Source organism: Patiria miniata, unplaced genomic scaffold (genome assembly GCF_015706575.1).
Source record: "Patiria miniata isolate m_02_andy unplaced genomic scaffold, ASM1570657v1 HiC_scaffold_7, whole genome shotgun sequence".
In the NCBI taxonomy this organism is placed as follows: domain Eukaryota; kingdom Metazoa; phylum Echinodermata; class Asteroidea; order Valvatida; family Asterinidae; genus Patiria; species Patiria miniata.
In genome coordinates this window covers 46,806,790-46,820,291 of record NW_024037074.1, presented here as the reverse complement: position 1 = coordinate 46,820,291, position 13,502 = coordinate 46,806,790, and the positions used below count along the sequence as shown (strand labels likewise).

General features: G+C 38.8%; 1 protein-coding gene across 2 annotated transcripts; it reads right to left on the bottom strand.

The window, feature by feature from the left end:
- Nucleotides 1-285: 285 nt before the first annotated feature.
- Nucleotides 286-13,502, bottom strand: LOC119744774 (succinate--hydroxymethylglutarate CoA-transferase-like). Of its 2 annotated transcripts, XM_038220905.1 has the most exons (14): nt 13,275-13,502; nt 12,764-12,857; nt 12,151-12,224; nt 11,747-11,832; nt 11,429-11,479; nt 10,446-10,566; nt 10,231-10,322; nt 9,664-9,807; nt 9,425-9,520; nt 9,170-9,244; nt 8,007-8,104; nt 7,533-7,699; nt 4,805-4,989; nt 286-697 (listed from the first exon to the last, which is right to left on the bottom strand). In XM_038220905.1, exons 1-13 carry the CDS (start codon nt 13,411-13,413, stop codon nt 4,823-4,825), a joined length of 1,404 nt encoding a protein of 467 aa, XP_038076833.1. In that variant the 5' UTR covers nt 13,414-13,502; the 3' UTR covers nt 286-697; nt 4,805-4,822. The 2 variants fall into 2 exon arrangements, with proteins under 2 accessions (XP_038076833.1, XP_038076832.1); XM_038220904.1 differs by lacking the exon at nt 286-697 and having other exon boundaries at nt 1,257-4,989.

Genomic DNA, 13,502 nt, shown 5'->3' with positions numbered 1-13,502 from the left:
TTGGTCAAACCTCTGCTCAATCTACATTGTAGATCGGTTAAAGACTGAGACACAGGACAGAGCCCCGTCTTTGGTAGAATCTCGAACCTAATCAAGATTCCTGAACGGTTCTAGAACATTCAGAGGATCCAGTTCCAAAATCCCAAGTCAACATCGTATGAGATTTGTCTACACCCACAGGTTTGTATATTAACAACCATCTTGATATTTTTTCTTCTCTAATTAAGGAAAACAAATGATACTTTATTGAATTTCCACAAATATCTTGTAAATGTGACGGCAATTCGACTTACCTTGTAATCTTGATGACGTACGAGGGGACAGGGAGATTGGAGGAATCAGCGGGAACTTCCTTGAGTCCTGATGAAGACTGTCAGATAATTAAGACACCAGGAATCCAATTAGGGTAGTTCCGGAGGACAGTCCTCTTTGATTCTCGCCTCAACATCCTTGAGGAATCTTGTCGATTGACACTTCTCCGCACATCGTCAAAGATCCGTATCCGATAAGGCAATAGGACCTTCCTAATCCTGTGTTTTCTCTGCTGCCTCATGTAAGATGTTGTTGGTTCGGGGATAACTTGGCCTTCGTCCGTCAATCCTTTTGTTTTTCCGATAAACAAGTCTCTTGATATGTCTTGGAAGGACATTCTGGAGCCAGTAGTGTCTTGGGAATAAGTACGCCTAGAGTACACAATCTGGATGACCACAACACAAAACCACCATCAGACATACTGAAATGATATTGCATATTTCCTTCAAATATATATTTGTTTATTTCAGTATCAAATGATATTTTCTTTGGTTCATTAAGTACCGCCACTCTTGCTTTTTTAAACATTTTCATCGATATGATTTTCCTATAAGTAAAGCTCAATTAAATGTACTTTAAAAAAAATGTAAATAAAACGGTGTCAGACTCAAATTGCTCTTACCCAAGGGCATTTAAAAATCCGTTCAATTTGACCATTCTTTTCCTCAATATGACTTACCACATTAATTAAAACAAATCATTGATTATAAAAATACAGAAAGAATAAACTGAAAAGGTAACAAAAATCAGAACAGAATCAGTAAAACAAATAAGAAAATAACAACCAAATTAACAATAAAAACAAATTAAAAGTAATACAAATTAACAATAACAAATAAACTAAAATGGTAAAAAATATTAGAATAATTTAAAAGGGTACAAAGTAATAATGACAATAATAACACAAAAGGAAACTGCGATTTTGTTTCCACATGAGCAGCAGATTGGAGTTTTATGAAAACAACTTTGTTATTTTATTTATTCTTGGATAAAGCCCGTCATTGGTTCAAACGAGGCAGAAAATGATAAATATGACAACTGTGGGCACGGTTGTTTAAATGCATTTAAATTATATGTGAAAACAAATCTGCACATTACAATTTGTCAAGTTGTGAGTTATGGTACACTGCTATACACCGTTCTAAAACCACCCAGCTGTGCCAAAATATTTTGAAACACGCGAGATATCAATTATAACGAAGTTGATATTTAAATCGTTGTATGTATTAATCATATTATTTTTTTCTGGCAGTTAGATGGATGGAAACAACTAATTAATGGAAAATGACTTTCAGATCAACGAACCATTCCCCATCGGTTCTTTCTCTTTTGAACTTCATATAGCGTTTCCTTAAAAGTTTTAATTTGTTAAAAACAATTCTATGAAAAGAAGTTCATGACAACTTTTCGTATGTGCAGTAGCATTTGGCTCACACAAACGGTCGACAGTTGCAAAATAAAGTTCAATTTCTCGCCCAAGATATTTATCTTTGGTCTTTTGCGTTTTAATATTTATTACGCATGCCCCTTTAGGTGAAACAGGCACGTGAAGCAAAACCAGAGAAAACAAGTTTGCAATTACAGGTGAAATAATAAATTGATGGTAAATTCTGATTGCCTAGACCTCAGACAAATCCGTACCCGAACATAAAACTGATTCCAAAGGGAACTGGCCCAGTTTTCCCGGCTATCCGTCTGAGAAAAAAACCCTGTTCAGGTATCTACAACGATACGGTAAATCAGAGAGACTGTTTGCTGGGGGGGGGGGGGGGCCTCTGTGACGATTGTATCCGCTAAAGGGTCGTCAGGACAGATTCCAAAGGTTGATTGGTCCGGCTTAATGGCTGCTTTCCGTTTCTCGTTAGATTCCGGGAGGACAAAGATCCGTTTTGAATGAGACTGGAGAAGATTGTAGAAGATTGGAACCAATTTCTGATCTCGGATCTGTCCACTGGAAAAGCTTGAAAACAGGTCAGTGTAAATTTGAGACAGTGGGATGCCTCCCCCTATAGGCAGACCCTAAATAATAAATGTCCTTTTAGATATCCCGGTACCTTGTTAAAGCTGAGGGGGGTATTTGACCTATTTTATTTCAACTCAATATAAACTGTAAGAGTTACAGTTTTGGTATAGAGTTTTGGATGCAGTTCTTATACTGCACTGGCTAAACATCACAGACTACATGTAAAAGTTTGATATACTGAAGCCACTTATCAAAAGATAAGTGATTACAATTTTTTTTCAGAAATAAATTCCATAAATATTTACAATTTCGTTCTACCTTTCATACAATGTGATTTTGATAAAACAGTGCTGCTGGAAGGCTGACGAGATGAAAGATGGCCAACTGACCTTTTTCCTTCCGAGCTTTTGGAAGGCACTGAATTATTAACAGCGCTTATGAAATTACGTTGTTGGAGGGTGAAATCCAATATCAAAATTTACATCTCCGCCCGATGACAATTCCATTATACAAGATAAAGTTTCCTAGAAAGCAACCTTGTGCTCGGTCTAAAGTGTCAATAATTGGGAATAGATAAGCTGATGCACCAGCCGTGGGGTATGAATATAATATCTGTTAACACTATTAGGGGTCATATCGTTCCGATGGGAAGATGAGCTGTACGAGCCTAATGTGATGGATAAGTGCTGTTTAATTTTTGTTTAAGAAACTTGTGGAAAAGATAGGGATTTTTTCTATTTACTTTTCGCACTGCATAATGAGTTAGCTATAAATCAGTTACATGTAGTATTCTGATTTTCAGTACCAAGTTGCTCAATAATAACTAGGTTCTCACATCAATAGTTATTCAAAAGGTTCTGAATCCCCCAAATTTTCCATTTGGCAGGATAATAGATCATTCTCCGTACTTGAACTTTCGAGGGTGTTCAACCCAATGAATAGAGAGAGAGAGTGGCTGGGCTTTACCTTGCGTAATGCTGCAAAGTCCTTCGGCTTAAATTTCATTTTTTTTTTTTTTTAATTTTGAGCCATGAGTGATTCGAGATACACCTGGCAGACAACCACTTCTTGATCAATCTACTGGAAACATTCACAAGGATAGTCATAAAAGTATGGCCTGAAGAAAACAAATCACACTTTATGTCTTCTGCCTCTCTGGTTGGTACTTGAAGCGTTTCAATTTTCCCCCGGGCTCTAACTTAATCCACCTTTGCCCAAAGTGGAGATTTTACCGCCAATTTATATTGCATTATCTCATCACAGGTTTCCATATAAATTGTTTTGACGAATGGCACTTTGCGCCTTTCCTGACTTTCCCGACTGTTTATAAAAACGGAATCCTCGGAGGAATTCACACCTAGCTTTATTTTTTTCAAGTCAGACAAGAAGATCCGAGGAATGATCTGAAAGCATCTTCTTCACATAAAGTATTAAACTTGGCAACCATTATTAATGGAGCCAGATTAAAAACGGCAGGTACATAATTTTTTTTCCAGGTGGTGTGGTGAGACCTTACAGTTCTCAGCCAGTTGTTCATCCATATCGCCTCATTTATCGTAATGCATAACTCAGGACTATAATTCCTTAGTGTAGTCAGTACATGAAAGATTACTCTGAAGCCTCTCAAACACAATTTACAACCATTATTATCAAAACAGAAAAACAGAAAATTCCCATTTGCCATTTCGATTTCTGTCCAACATAAAACTGCTGTTCCTATGGTCTATAGACCACGCCCCCTGTGACGCCATACCGCAAGGCAGCCCTAACATTTCAGCATCTTCTCCATGTTATTTACCCTCATTAAACAGTTTATGTCAACACTTTTAAACGACTCCAATTTCAAGAGATACACATGCAGCACAGACGAGAACGGTTAGCTGAAAGTTGGCATAGTGTGAACATAACATCCAAATGTTTAAAGGGCCCATGACATGAATTTTACTTGAGAACATATTTTGTGCAACTTTCTACTCTTCTATAATATATGAAAACAACTTGACATCCCTTTTTGGTTAATCTCATTGAAAAGTGCATTTCTTTAAACAGTTAAAAAATTCCATGCTTTTCCGGACAAATGAGGGCACTATGGCTGTGATGTCATTTCAGGAAGACAATAATCAGTTGAGGGTTTTCTGTTCAAATACCGTGAACCCAAAATCTGCTCATTGAAAACTTTCTGAGAAATTTTGCTCACTGGCCTACTGTTATGTACTGAAACAACAACAAATCAACAAAGAAAGGAAATACGACAGCAAAATATCCCAAATTCTGGCAAGTTTTTGCGCTAAAATGGCTGTAACATTGAGTTTTCTGCCTGAAATGACATCATGCTTTTGCTCATGAACATGCAAATGTGCATGAACATCAAAACCAAAAAGCACCAAAATGCCCTTAAATATGGCAAATTGAAAATAAGGTTAAATGGAACACAAAGGTGCAATTACAAGAACTGCATTAAAAAAATTACATTACATAGGACCTTTAATCAAATGTGGCATGATATTAATGCTTTGGTCTTGTTCTTACCTTTAGAGCATATATGGGTCACTGTGTGGGTTTTAGAGTGCTTATGGCACCTTTGGCTTCAAGTTGTTGAATTTGGGATTGGTCGTAGCCCAGGACCTCCAAGAGGACTCGGTTCGTGTGCTCGCCCAGCTGAGGCGAGGAAAGACGCACGTTGGTCTGAATGGTGCTGTATCCAACGGGAGGGCCTGTGGAGATAAAAGTTTGGTATTGTCTGTGTGCCTGACTAATCGAGGGCGCTATGTTCTATTTAATTTTGGGGGTTCGCAAAGACTTAATGCTACTTTATGCCAAGTTGATATAATATTTCTACGATCTTGATTTTTTTTTAATGGGGCAGGGATTACTGTATGTGTGAAGTTAAAAAGTGAATTCTGTTGTTTTTTTTTTACCCCTTAAGGCCAGTTTATACTTCATGCGAATGCGATGCAAATTTGACGTCAAAATGCATTTGCAGCAAAATTCGCCGGAAGTGAAATGTGTTAAACTTTTGCGAATTCGCATCACGGAAACTTGCTCTGAAGTCACAAATTCGTGTTTGCGTTAATCAGGCATGCAATTGGGAAGTCACAAAAAAAAGGAAATTCAAATCTTTCCAAGACTTTGTACAGTGTTTTTGTATTTTCAATAGCACACATGGGAAGCAAAAAAAAGAGGAAATCAGCTGATCCGAGGAAAAGTTGCATGCCTGTATAATTGGTATGTTAATAGCAATAGCACCCTCAACAAGGAAAGAGTATGGCCATTACAAATAGATGCACATATAAATACGGAGTAACAGCAAGTAACAAATATGTATTCCTTTTAACAAAGAACCATGAACATAATTCAAAATTTCAATGCAGATTCTACTGTAAAGCTTCATTTAACAAACATTCAAGACTTGCTTGGGAATCACAAAAGAAACTGTGTAAAGAAAGTACTGCGGCATATGGGTTAAACAAGCCATTCCATAGACTGCAAGCAACCGTCATGATTTCAGGCTTGTTACTCTGCATTCAAATATTTCTTAGAGGGCGCACAGGAAACATCAGCTTGCAGTGTCGGAGGCAAACCCCATGGGAGGTCTTTATCGGGTTAACTTACGGGACCAATTACAAACAGCGCTCAAGGAATCAATCCTTGATATGCACCCCGTGGGAGACAATGCATGTCATTAGGAGAGTACATCGTTAACGCAAGGCTTCAATTATCAGGGTTTGACCTTAACTTTTCTTTTCGCTTGCCAGCTGGGCTAATGAAACGGACTCTTCACTAGCCTGCAGGCATTTTCACTAGCCCGCATGTTTTCTTTTATAGAGTGTCTCATAAACAACAATGTGCATACATGTAAAATGTGTATCTTGAGACAATCCTGTCAGTATTCCTAACAACTAGATCTAATAATTTAATCCTTAACAGTTAATGAAATTAGACACAAATTGATACAGATTTGCTTTCGGAATTTAATGATTATTTCTTCCTGTCCTTTCATCTTTGCCATATCCCAATAATTTTTGATTCGCCAGCCGGGCTACTTAAAGAATAGTTTGACTGGCCCGCTGCTGTTTTGACTAGCATTTGGCTAGCGGGCTACCGCTTAAGTCAAACCCTGCAATTATGTATAATTTAATATTATGATGTCCTTTCTTATTTTTTATTTGCTGTTAAATGTCAATCAGTTCTGTCTTTACAACATGCGATTTGTAGCACCTAATTTGCATATCTGTTTTCATTTGCTGCATATTGGCTTAATTTCCATATTGGACTTTATTTGCATATATTACATTGGCATGTCTTACTTCATTTACATATCTACTTCATTTGCATATTTGATCATCTGTGCTTATCAGATCTCTTGCAAATTTTTTGCATAATAACATGAGCTATACCTAATGGTCAAGATTTCTTGGTATAAATGTACTGACGTTTAAAAAATGCCGTTACAAATTGATTAGTTTGAAAAGCTGGCTACCAATATCCTTGCCAAAACACAACTTTATTTAATAGGGTTTGGCAAATAGCCCAGATTTTTGTACGTTTGCTTGTCATATTGACAGTGAACAACCTAATTTGGTTCGGTGTAGTTTAAACATCAGGGGGGAAGACATTTATGTGCTCAACAACTTCTTTAAATTTACATGTTTGTTTAAATTTACAGAAGGGACCTACAAAAATCAAAGCTGAATGGTCAGAATATTGAATTGCATGTTCGCTTTTGCTTTTGGTTTCAGGCCACTGTTTGCATAAAATGTATCAATAATTTGTGTCTTGATTTCCCTGTTCTGAATTACCTTCGTACATCTTGCTTGTCAGTTTGTTGAGACTCTTGTGGCAGTATTTGAGTTTAAATACAAACAGGGAACATGATGTACAATGGATGTGTTCTTGGGCAAGACACTTTACCTCAATTGGCTCTCTTTTACCAAGCAGTATAAATGGGTTCCCGTGTGGGGTAGAGAACTGATTGCACTGATCTATAAAGTCTGTATTTGATCACACAGCCTGATGAACAGGGGTAATAATTTTGAATCCTTTGAAACATTGGTTCAGAGTGCTATATCAATAGCACTGCATTTGATTAATTAGCAAGTTGTGTTACATTGTATCACATTGTATACATTTGTATTACACTGTATATATTTCCTGATGAATCCATACAACCATACAGTACTGTGGCAGTTTGGGGCAGTGTAGAGAGTATCAGGAACGGCAGTTTGGGGCAGTACAGTGACAAATGGGTTTAGCTTACCAGGCACTCTGACGTTTCCGACAGTAGGGTGATTGAACTCCTGTATCATGTTATTGTGGACGACTTGGGGGTCGCTGAAGACCTGTTGGAGATTTTGCACCGGACCAAACGGGAGATTAGTCCTCTCGAGAGCTGCCACCCAATCGGAAAGATCCTTCTCCAGGAATCTGGAAAACACGCAGAAGGTAATATATGAGACTCATGCAAAAAGAGGTCAAACCTAGAAAAGGTTCAAAGGTCACTGCTATTGTGTCCCTAAGCAAGACAATTTACATAAATTTGTAATGCAGGTAACTTTAGTGATCAAACACAGAATACATAACAATGTCCCTGGCCGAAAGTGTATTTATCAACGAGTCAATGTTGAATACTCCTAGTTCATTTGATGTGTATCACTACTATTGTGTCCTTGGGCAAGACAGTTTACACCAATTGATTTCTACAGTTATCAAATACAGCTATTTTGCACCCTACCTGGCTGACAGTGTCTTTATCAACGAGTTCCTGTTGATTACACGTAGTTCATTTGATGTGTATCTTTGGTCTTCGATAAGTTCTTCCATTTCCAACACCTATGGGGGAAAGTGATTCCAAATACTTTCAGATTTTTCTGACAGTGATCAAACAAATTTGAAATTCAAGAAATGTTTTCAGTTAACTTCACAAACAAATCTTGCTCAGTGCATTATTTTATTTGTTTAAGACACTGCCTTCCTCAATCCTGCAAATCGTCAAAAACCTCCCGGTGATTTATGAAGGTACTTGGAGGGCAAAAGTTAACGCCAAGCAAGAGAAAAGAAAGGAAGAATTTTGTCTTCAAATAATGAACCCATATGGCCCCCCCAAAAAAGGGCTCCGGTTTCTGGTATGCAAGAAACTGGACTTAAAAAAAATATTTCAATGTAAGACGATGTCTCAAAACTGCCAAACTCACTGGTGTGACTGGAATCCTGCTGCTGCACAATTTTAATGTGTTTTTAGATGGGGTTACGATCGAGTATAAGCTTTATGTGGCCTCTCTGGGTTCCCATACATTTTGCACTAAATTTAGTCGGGCACCATTTGCAATCATCAGCCGACGCTTGAAGAAAAAACAAGTAAAAAAAAAGAAGCTGCATCACCGCACCACTTTTGGGGCAAGCTCCATACCAGAAACCGAAGACTTTTTTTTTTGACCTATGGGTCAATCTATAAATTTAGGGTCCAAGGTGTGACATTTCTCCTGTTCATGTTATCTTGGTACTTTGTAAACAACGACTTCAAACAATTTTTGTATTTGTTGGGTATGTAGTTTTGCTATGAATAGCAAAACTATCCTTGGATAGTCCTAGGGTCGACCGTGCCACTACATTCATAATCACTCTTTGAGAACGACTGCATTAAGGAGTACATCATACTTAAAGAATCACAGATGTCAGATGTAACAGGGTAAAGAAATGGACCAAAAACTGATCCTTATTTCATCTACTTCCATTAATGTAACATTAGCTGCCTCATCTTCTTTCCTATTAAGTAAACACAGATGACTGCAGAGCCTATTTTTAATCAGGACCTACTTCTAATCAAAACATGAGTCACGTCAAATATTGGATCTCCTGAAAGACAATCATCGAGCACAAATGTCAAATATCAAATACCTTGCAGAGAGTCTTGAAGTGATCATTGTTACCCGCTCCGACGATCAGAAGTCGGTCATCTGATGTCTTGAATGCCTGCAGATTAATCAAAAGCAACTGTGTGTCTGTCAAACTAGAGACGTGATTTCCGCTAAAAGACTTAATAGACGTCTGCGTCTGTTTAACTCGGCTTCGTAATAGATCGATCTGTTAAAGCCCTGCCTACTCCGCACATGGCCAACTAACCATGAGCCTTGTCAATTGGCTCATCCGTACCTGATAAGGGACAATACTGCCATGGCCGGTGCCCCATCGTTTGGCCTCCATTCCTGCCATCAAATAATTAGCCCCGATATGAGACATGATAGCCACCTGTTGATAAAAGAATGGATTTTATTCAATAAAATTATAACCGATGTCAAAAAGTGCGAAGACCAAGTTATGTAAATTATGCTTCCATCAAGAAAGGCAAGCCTAGGGGAAAAAGAAAATCCCTTTTGGCTAAAACATCGTACCTGAGTTGACAGGAGGTTGCAGTCGATTTTCTGGCCCTGCCCCGTCCTCTCACGATGTAAGAGGGCAGCCATGATGGCTCCGTGAGCAAAGAGCCCCGTCGATAGATCCGTCATAGCCACGCCCACTCTGACTGGGTCACCATCCTAAATATGAATAAATTAATTTGGGAGAAAAATTTAAACCACGCCCATGAGTAAAGACATGTTTTAATAGATCAGTCACACAGCCACGCCAATTCTGTCTGGCTTACCATACTGAGTGATATAGTTCACTTTTGGGCAATCCTCAGGCTTGTCTTTAAATGTATCTCTAACTGTTGTTTTATTGTATGCCTGAAAATAAATAAATAAATTAATAAATATGAATAATAATTAGTAAAACCACACCCCAAATAAAGCGGCTTATCAATAGATCCATCATAGCCACGCCCATCCAGACTGGGTCACCATACCGCACATGTAAAATAAATGATAAACACCACACCCACAAGGAAAGAAACCTGGACACAGCCACACCCTCCCTGACTGGCTCACCATCTTATACAGAAAAATGACCTCCTTAATCACCTCATATCCTGTGATGTGTATAAGGCCAGCCATTGCTGCTGCAACAACGTCATAGCCCCCTCGCTTGGCATAGGGCCCATCTGGACCATAACCTGAAAAACCAAGCACAAAACAGGAAATTAAAAAAAGCAGATGAGCACTCCAAACGTACAAATTGCCAGGCAATATTTGGCAACTTGGTAGCTTCGTGCATGCAAGTCCGTGCTTAGCCTCACCTGTGATGGAACAGTAGATTAAAGAGGGGGCTATTTCCTTCAGTGTCTCATAGCCCAGACCGAGCTTGTCAAGTTTACCTGGTAGGTAGTTCTCCACAAGGATATCGCTTTGGGCAACAATCTATTAATTGAAAAAAAAATACCAAATTTACTCATACAAAGCTTTCCCGTTGGAACAACTGGTCTTTAACCCTTAAAGGACGGGTTATAATGGGGACATTCCTCCACACATAGAGCAAGTGGCCCGCATGACTGCACAGCCTTTGTGTGGTAGCGGGACTGCACAAAAGCAGCAGCTGTGGAACTACCCACTAGCCATGTGCCACGGTGTGCCACGGTGTGCCACGGTGTGCCACGGTGTGCCACGGTGTGCCACGGTGTGCCACGGTGTGCCACGGCATACCACAGCTGGCAACTGCATTCCAATGAGGATTAGCGGCCGCGGCCATGACCGCTTCCCGTGCGCATGGGGAACAAGAAGAAGTGGGAAAGAGGGGGAAGTTTCTATGCATTCTAAGTTTGCATGCTTAGAAGGTGTGTATCGGAACCGGGTGCCCGAGTACCCGACTGCTGATGTCTGGAACCGGTTTCAGATTAGGTACCCGTAACCAACTTTACAACTCACTTAATGACTTCTCAGACGATGACAAAGAAACTTTTTGAATGCCATTTGTGGCGAATGTTCAAAATGATAACCAGGCTACATGGAAAACAAAAACAGATTTCATGTTTATGTGCATTTTAACGCGTGACAAATGACGCTCCCGAAAGATGCAGTTTACACCATGAAGCTCTTTCAGACAACTTCCGAAATTTGAATTTAGGGGTTGGGTTTCTTTTATGGGTACCCGTACTATCAATATTGCACACCACTTTGTGCTCCATCAGGTGACCAGATGAAGAGACTAGATAATAAATAAGTACAAAAGGGAATGTAGGCTTTGAGGCAGTGCGATATGAGATGAAATGAACAAGGTTTTTACCTTTTTGATTATTTGCAACCCCTCAGGATGTCTGAGATCGACACAAATACTCTGAAATAAAAACAAAAAAGTAAAAGTTTCAAATTTAGAAAAATCGCACTTGTTCACTTATGACTGTGGAACTGTTCAAAATTTTGCAGTTTTGTTAAAGGAATATAGTAAAATTCAAATAAAATGTTTTGGTTCAAAATAACAAAACTAGCATCAAATGTGGCAGAAAGCTAAAATAACTTTACCAGCTCTGCGCTACAGAATCCTTGATAAAAATGGCAAAAAAAGTCAAAATGGCTTCCAAGCTTTCTGTAATCCAAGGTTTACCTTTTTGTTTCTGTTGATGGACAAGAAGTAGCAACTTTGGTCTTCAACAAACGGAGGACCCCAGAGCCGTGTGTCGTCACCTGAACCTAATGAGATCAAGTTTCCAAATCAACTTAGTTTGGTTCTGCCCCTAATTGCTATGGATCAATCAAAATCAGTATTTTTAAAATGAATTTAGGCAATATGGAAAAAATGTTGCAACCTGACGCCATCTTCATATCATCTCAATGAGAGTCAGTCATTGCAAAAATGATGATAAGACATGAATCTGGGACTGACACACATTTCCAATTTTGTTAGGAGATACTAAAAAAAAATTCTTGACTCTCCATAGACTTTGTACACAACCATTGAAGTGGCGTCATTTTTTCCACTAATATTTTGGGACACTATTGAAGACTGACCTGGTTTTTCAACTTTGATGATGTCAGCTCCGAGATCTCCAAGAATCATTGTACAGAATGGACCAGCTAGAACTCTGTATAAAACACAACCAAGAAAGGATTCCACATTGGTCAATGTTTAAACTCAAATTCAGCGATAGAAACAAGGCAGATCAGGGTTCAACCTTGACTTTTTTCCACCAGCCAATAGACTTTTAACTAGCCCGCTAGCATTTTCACCAGCCCGCATGTTTTTGTTAGAGTGTCTCACAAACAACAATGTGCCAACATGTAAAACGTGTATCCTGAGGCAATCTTGTCAGTATTTTTAATACACAGATCGAATAATTTAACCCTAAACAGTTAATAACATTAGACACCAATTGATACAGGTTTGCTTTCTGAATTGAATGATTTATTTCTTCCTGCCTTTTCATCTTTGCCGTATCCCAATAATTGTTGACTCGCCAGCCGGGCTACTTAAGGAATAGTTTGACTAGCCTACCACTATTTTGACAAGCATTTGGCTAGCGGGCTACCTCTAAATTCAAACCCTGCAGATGAATATTGTATTTTTTTTCTGCAAAAACTGTACAAAGAAATGGAAATGGACGACACTAATGCTCTCATTTACCTTGTAAGATCCAGCACCCTTATCCCTGCTAATGGTGCTGTTGGGGTTGGTATTTCAGTCTTCCCTGGGGCGCTTTTATTAACAGCATGTCTGTCTAGATAAAGGAAAAGAAACACAAAAACTGAACTACTGCAGAACGTATGGTTGCTAACTAGACCCAACATCTTTTTAAAGCTTGCAACTGATTAATGTTCATTTTTCGTGAAATTTTCAGATTCATTCGCACACGTTTGCGTATCAAAATTTCAACATGAAATTTCACGAAAATTAGACATCTGTGATCTGAAAAAGGCAGCAGTTTAAAGCAAATATAAATTACAAACTAAGCCTAAATGCGAAAATCAAAATTTGACAAAGTTCGACGTTTTTGTACATGGTGGAAGTGTGGGCTTTATTTACGGAGGTAGTCCAGTAAATTACGCCACGCCACGTTCACGGGACTCTAACTCGACAGACACGACAGGGAGACATTTACGCAATATTTTCCTATAAATTCACGCCCTTAACTTACCAGCTGTTGTAGAAATAGTCCTTGCACATATGTTTGCATGGTTGGCCGAACAGAACTCCCGTCTCCCCTGAAACCCCCTAAAAAACCTCGAAAAGAATGTCAAGTGAAAAGAGTGGACTTTTCTCATGGAGGCCGCCATCTTGGTTGACCTTTGGCCGTACGGGCAATGTACAAAATTTGCATAAGTTGCTCTCTCAAACGTATGGAAATTCTTCCAACAAATTCGAT

What these genes read in the sequence shown, in the direction of transcription:
- LOC119744774 (XM_038220905.1), bottom strand. Translation starts at nt 13,413, where the DNA reads ATGGCGGCCTCCATGAGAAAAGTCCACTCTTTTCACTTGACATTCTTT. An exon ending in TACACATCACAGGATATGAG is followed by an intron (nt 9,808 to 10,230) that starts GTGATTAAGGAG and finishes ATTCATATTTAG; the next exon opens with GATGGTGACCCAGTCAGAGT. An exon ending in CGGAAACGTCAGAGTGCCTG is followed by an intron (nt 4,990 to 7,532) that starts GTAAGCTAAACC and finishes TTATCTCCACAG; the next exon opens with GCCCTCCCGTTGGATACAGC.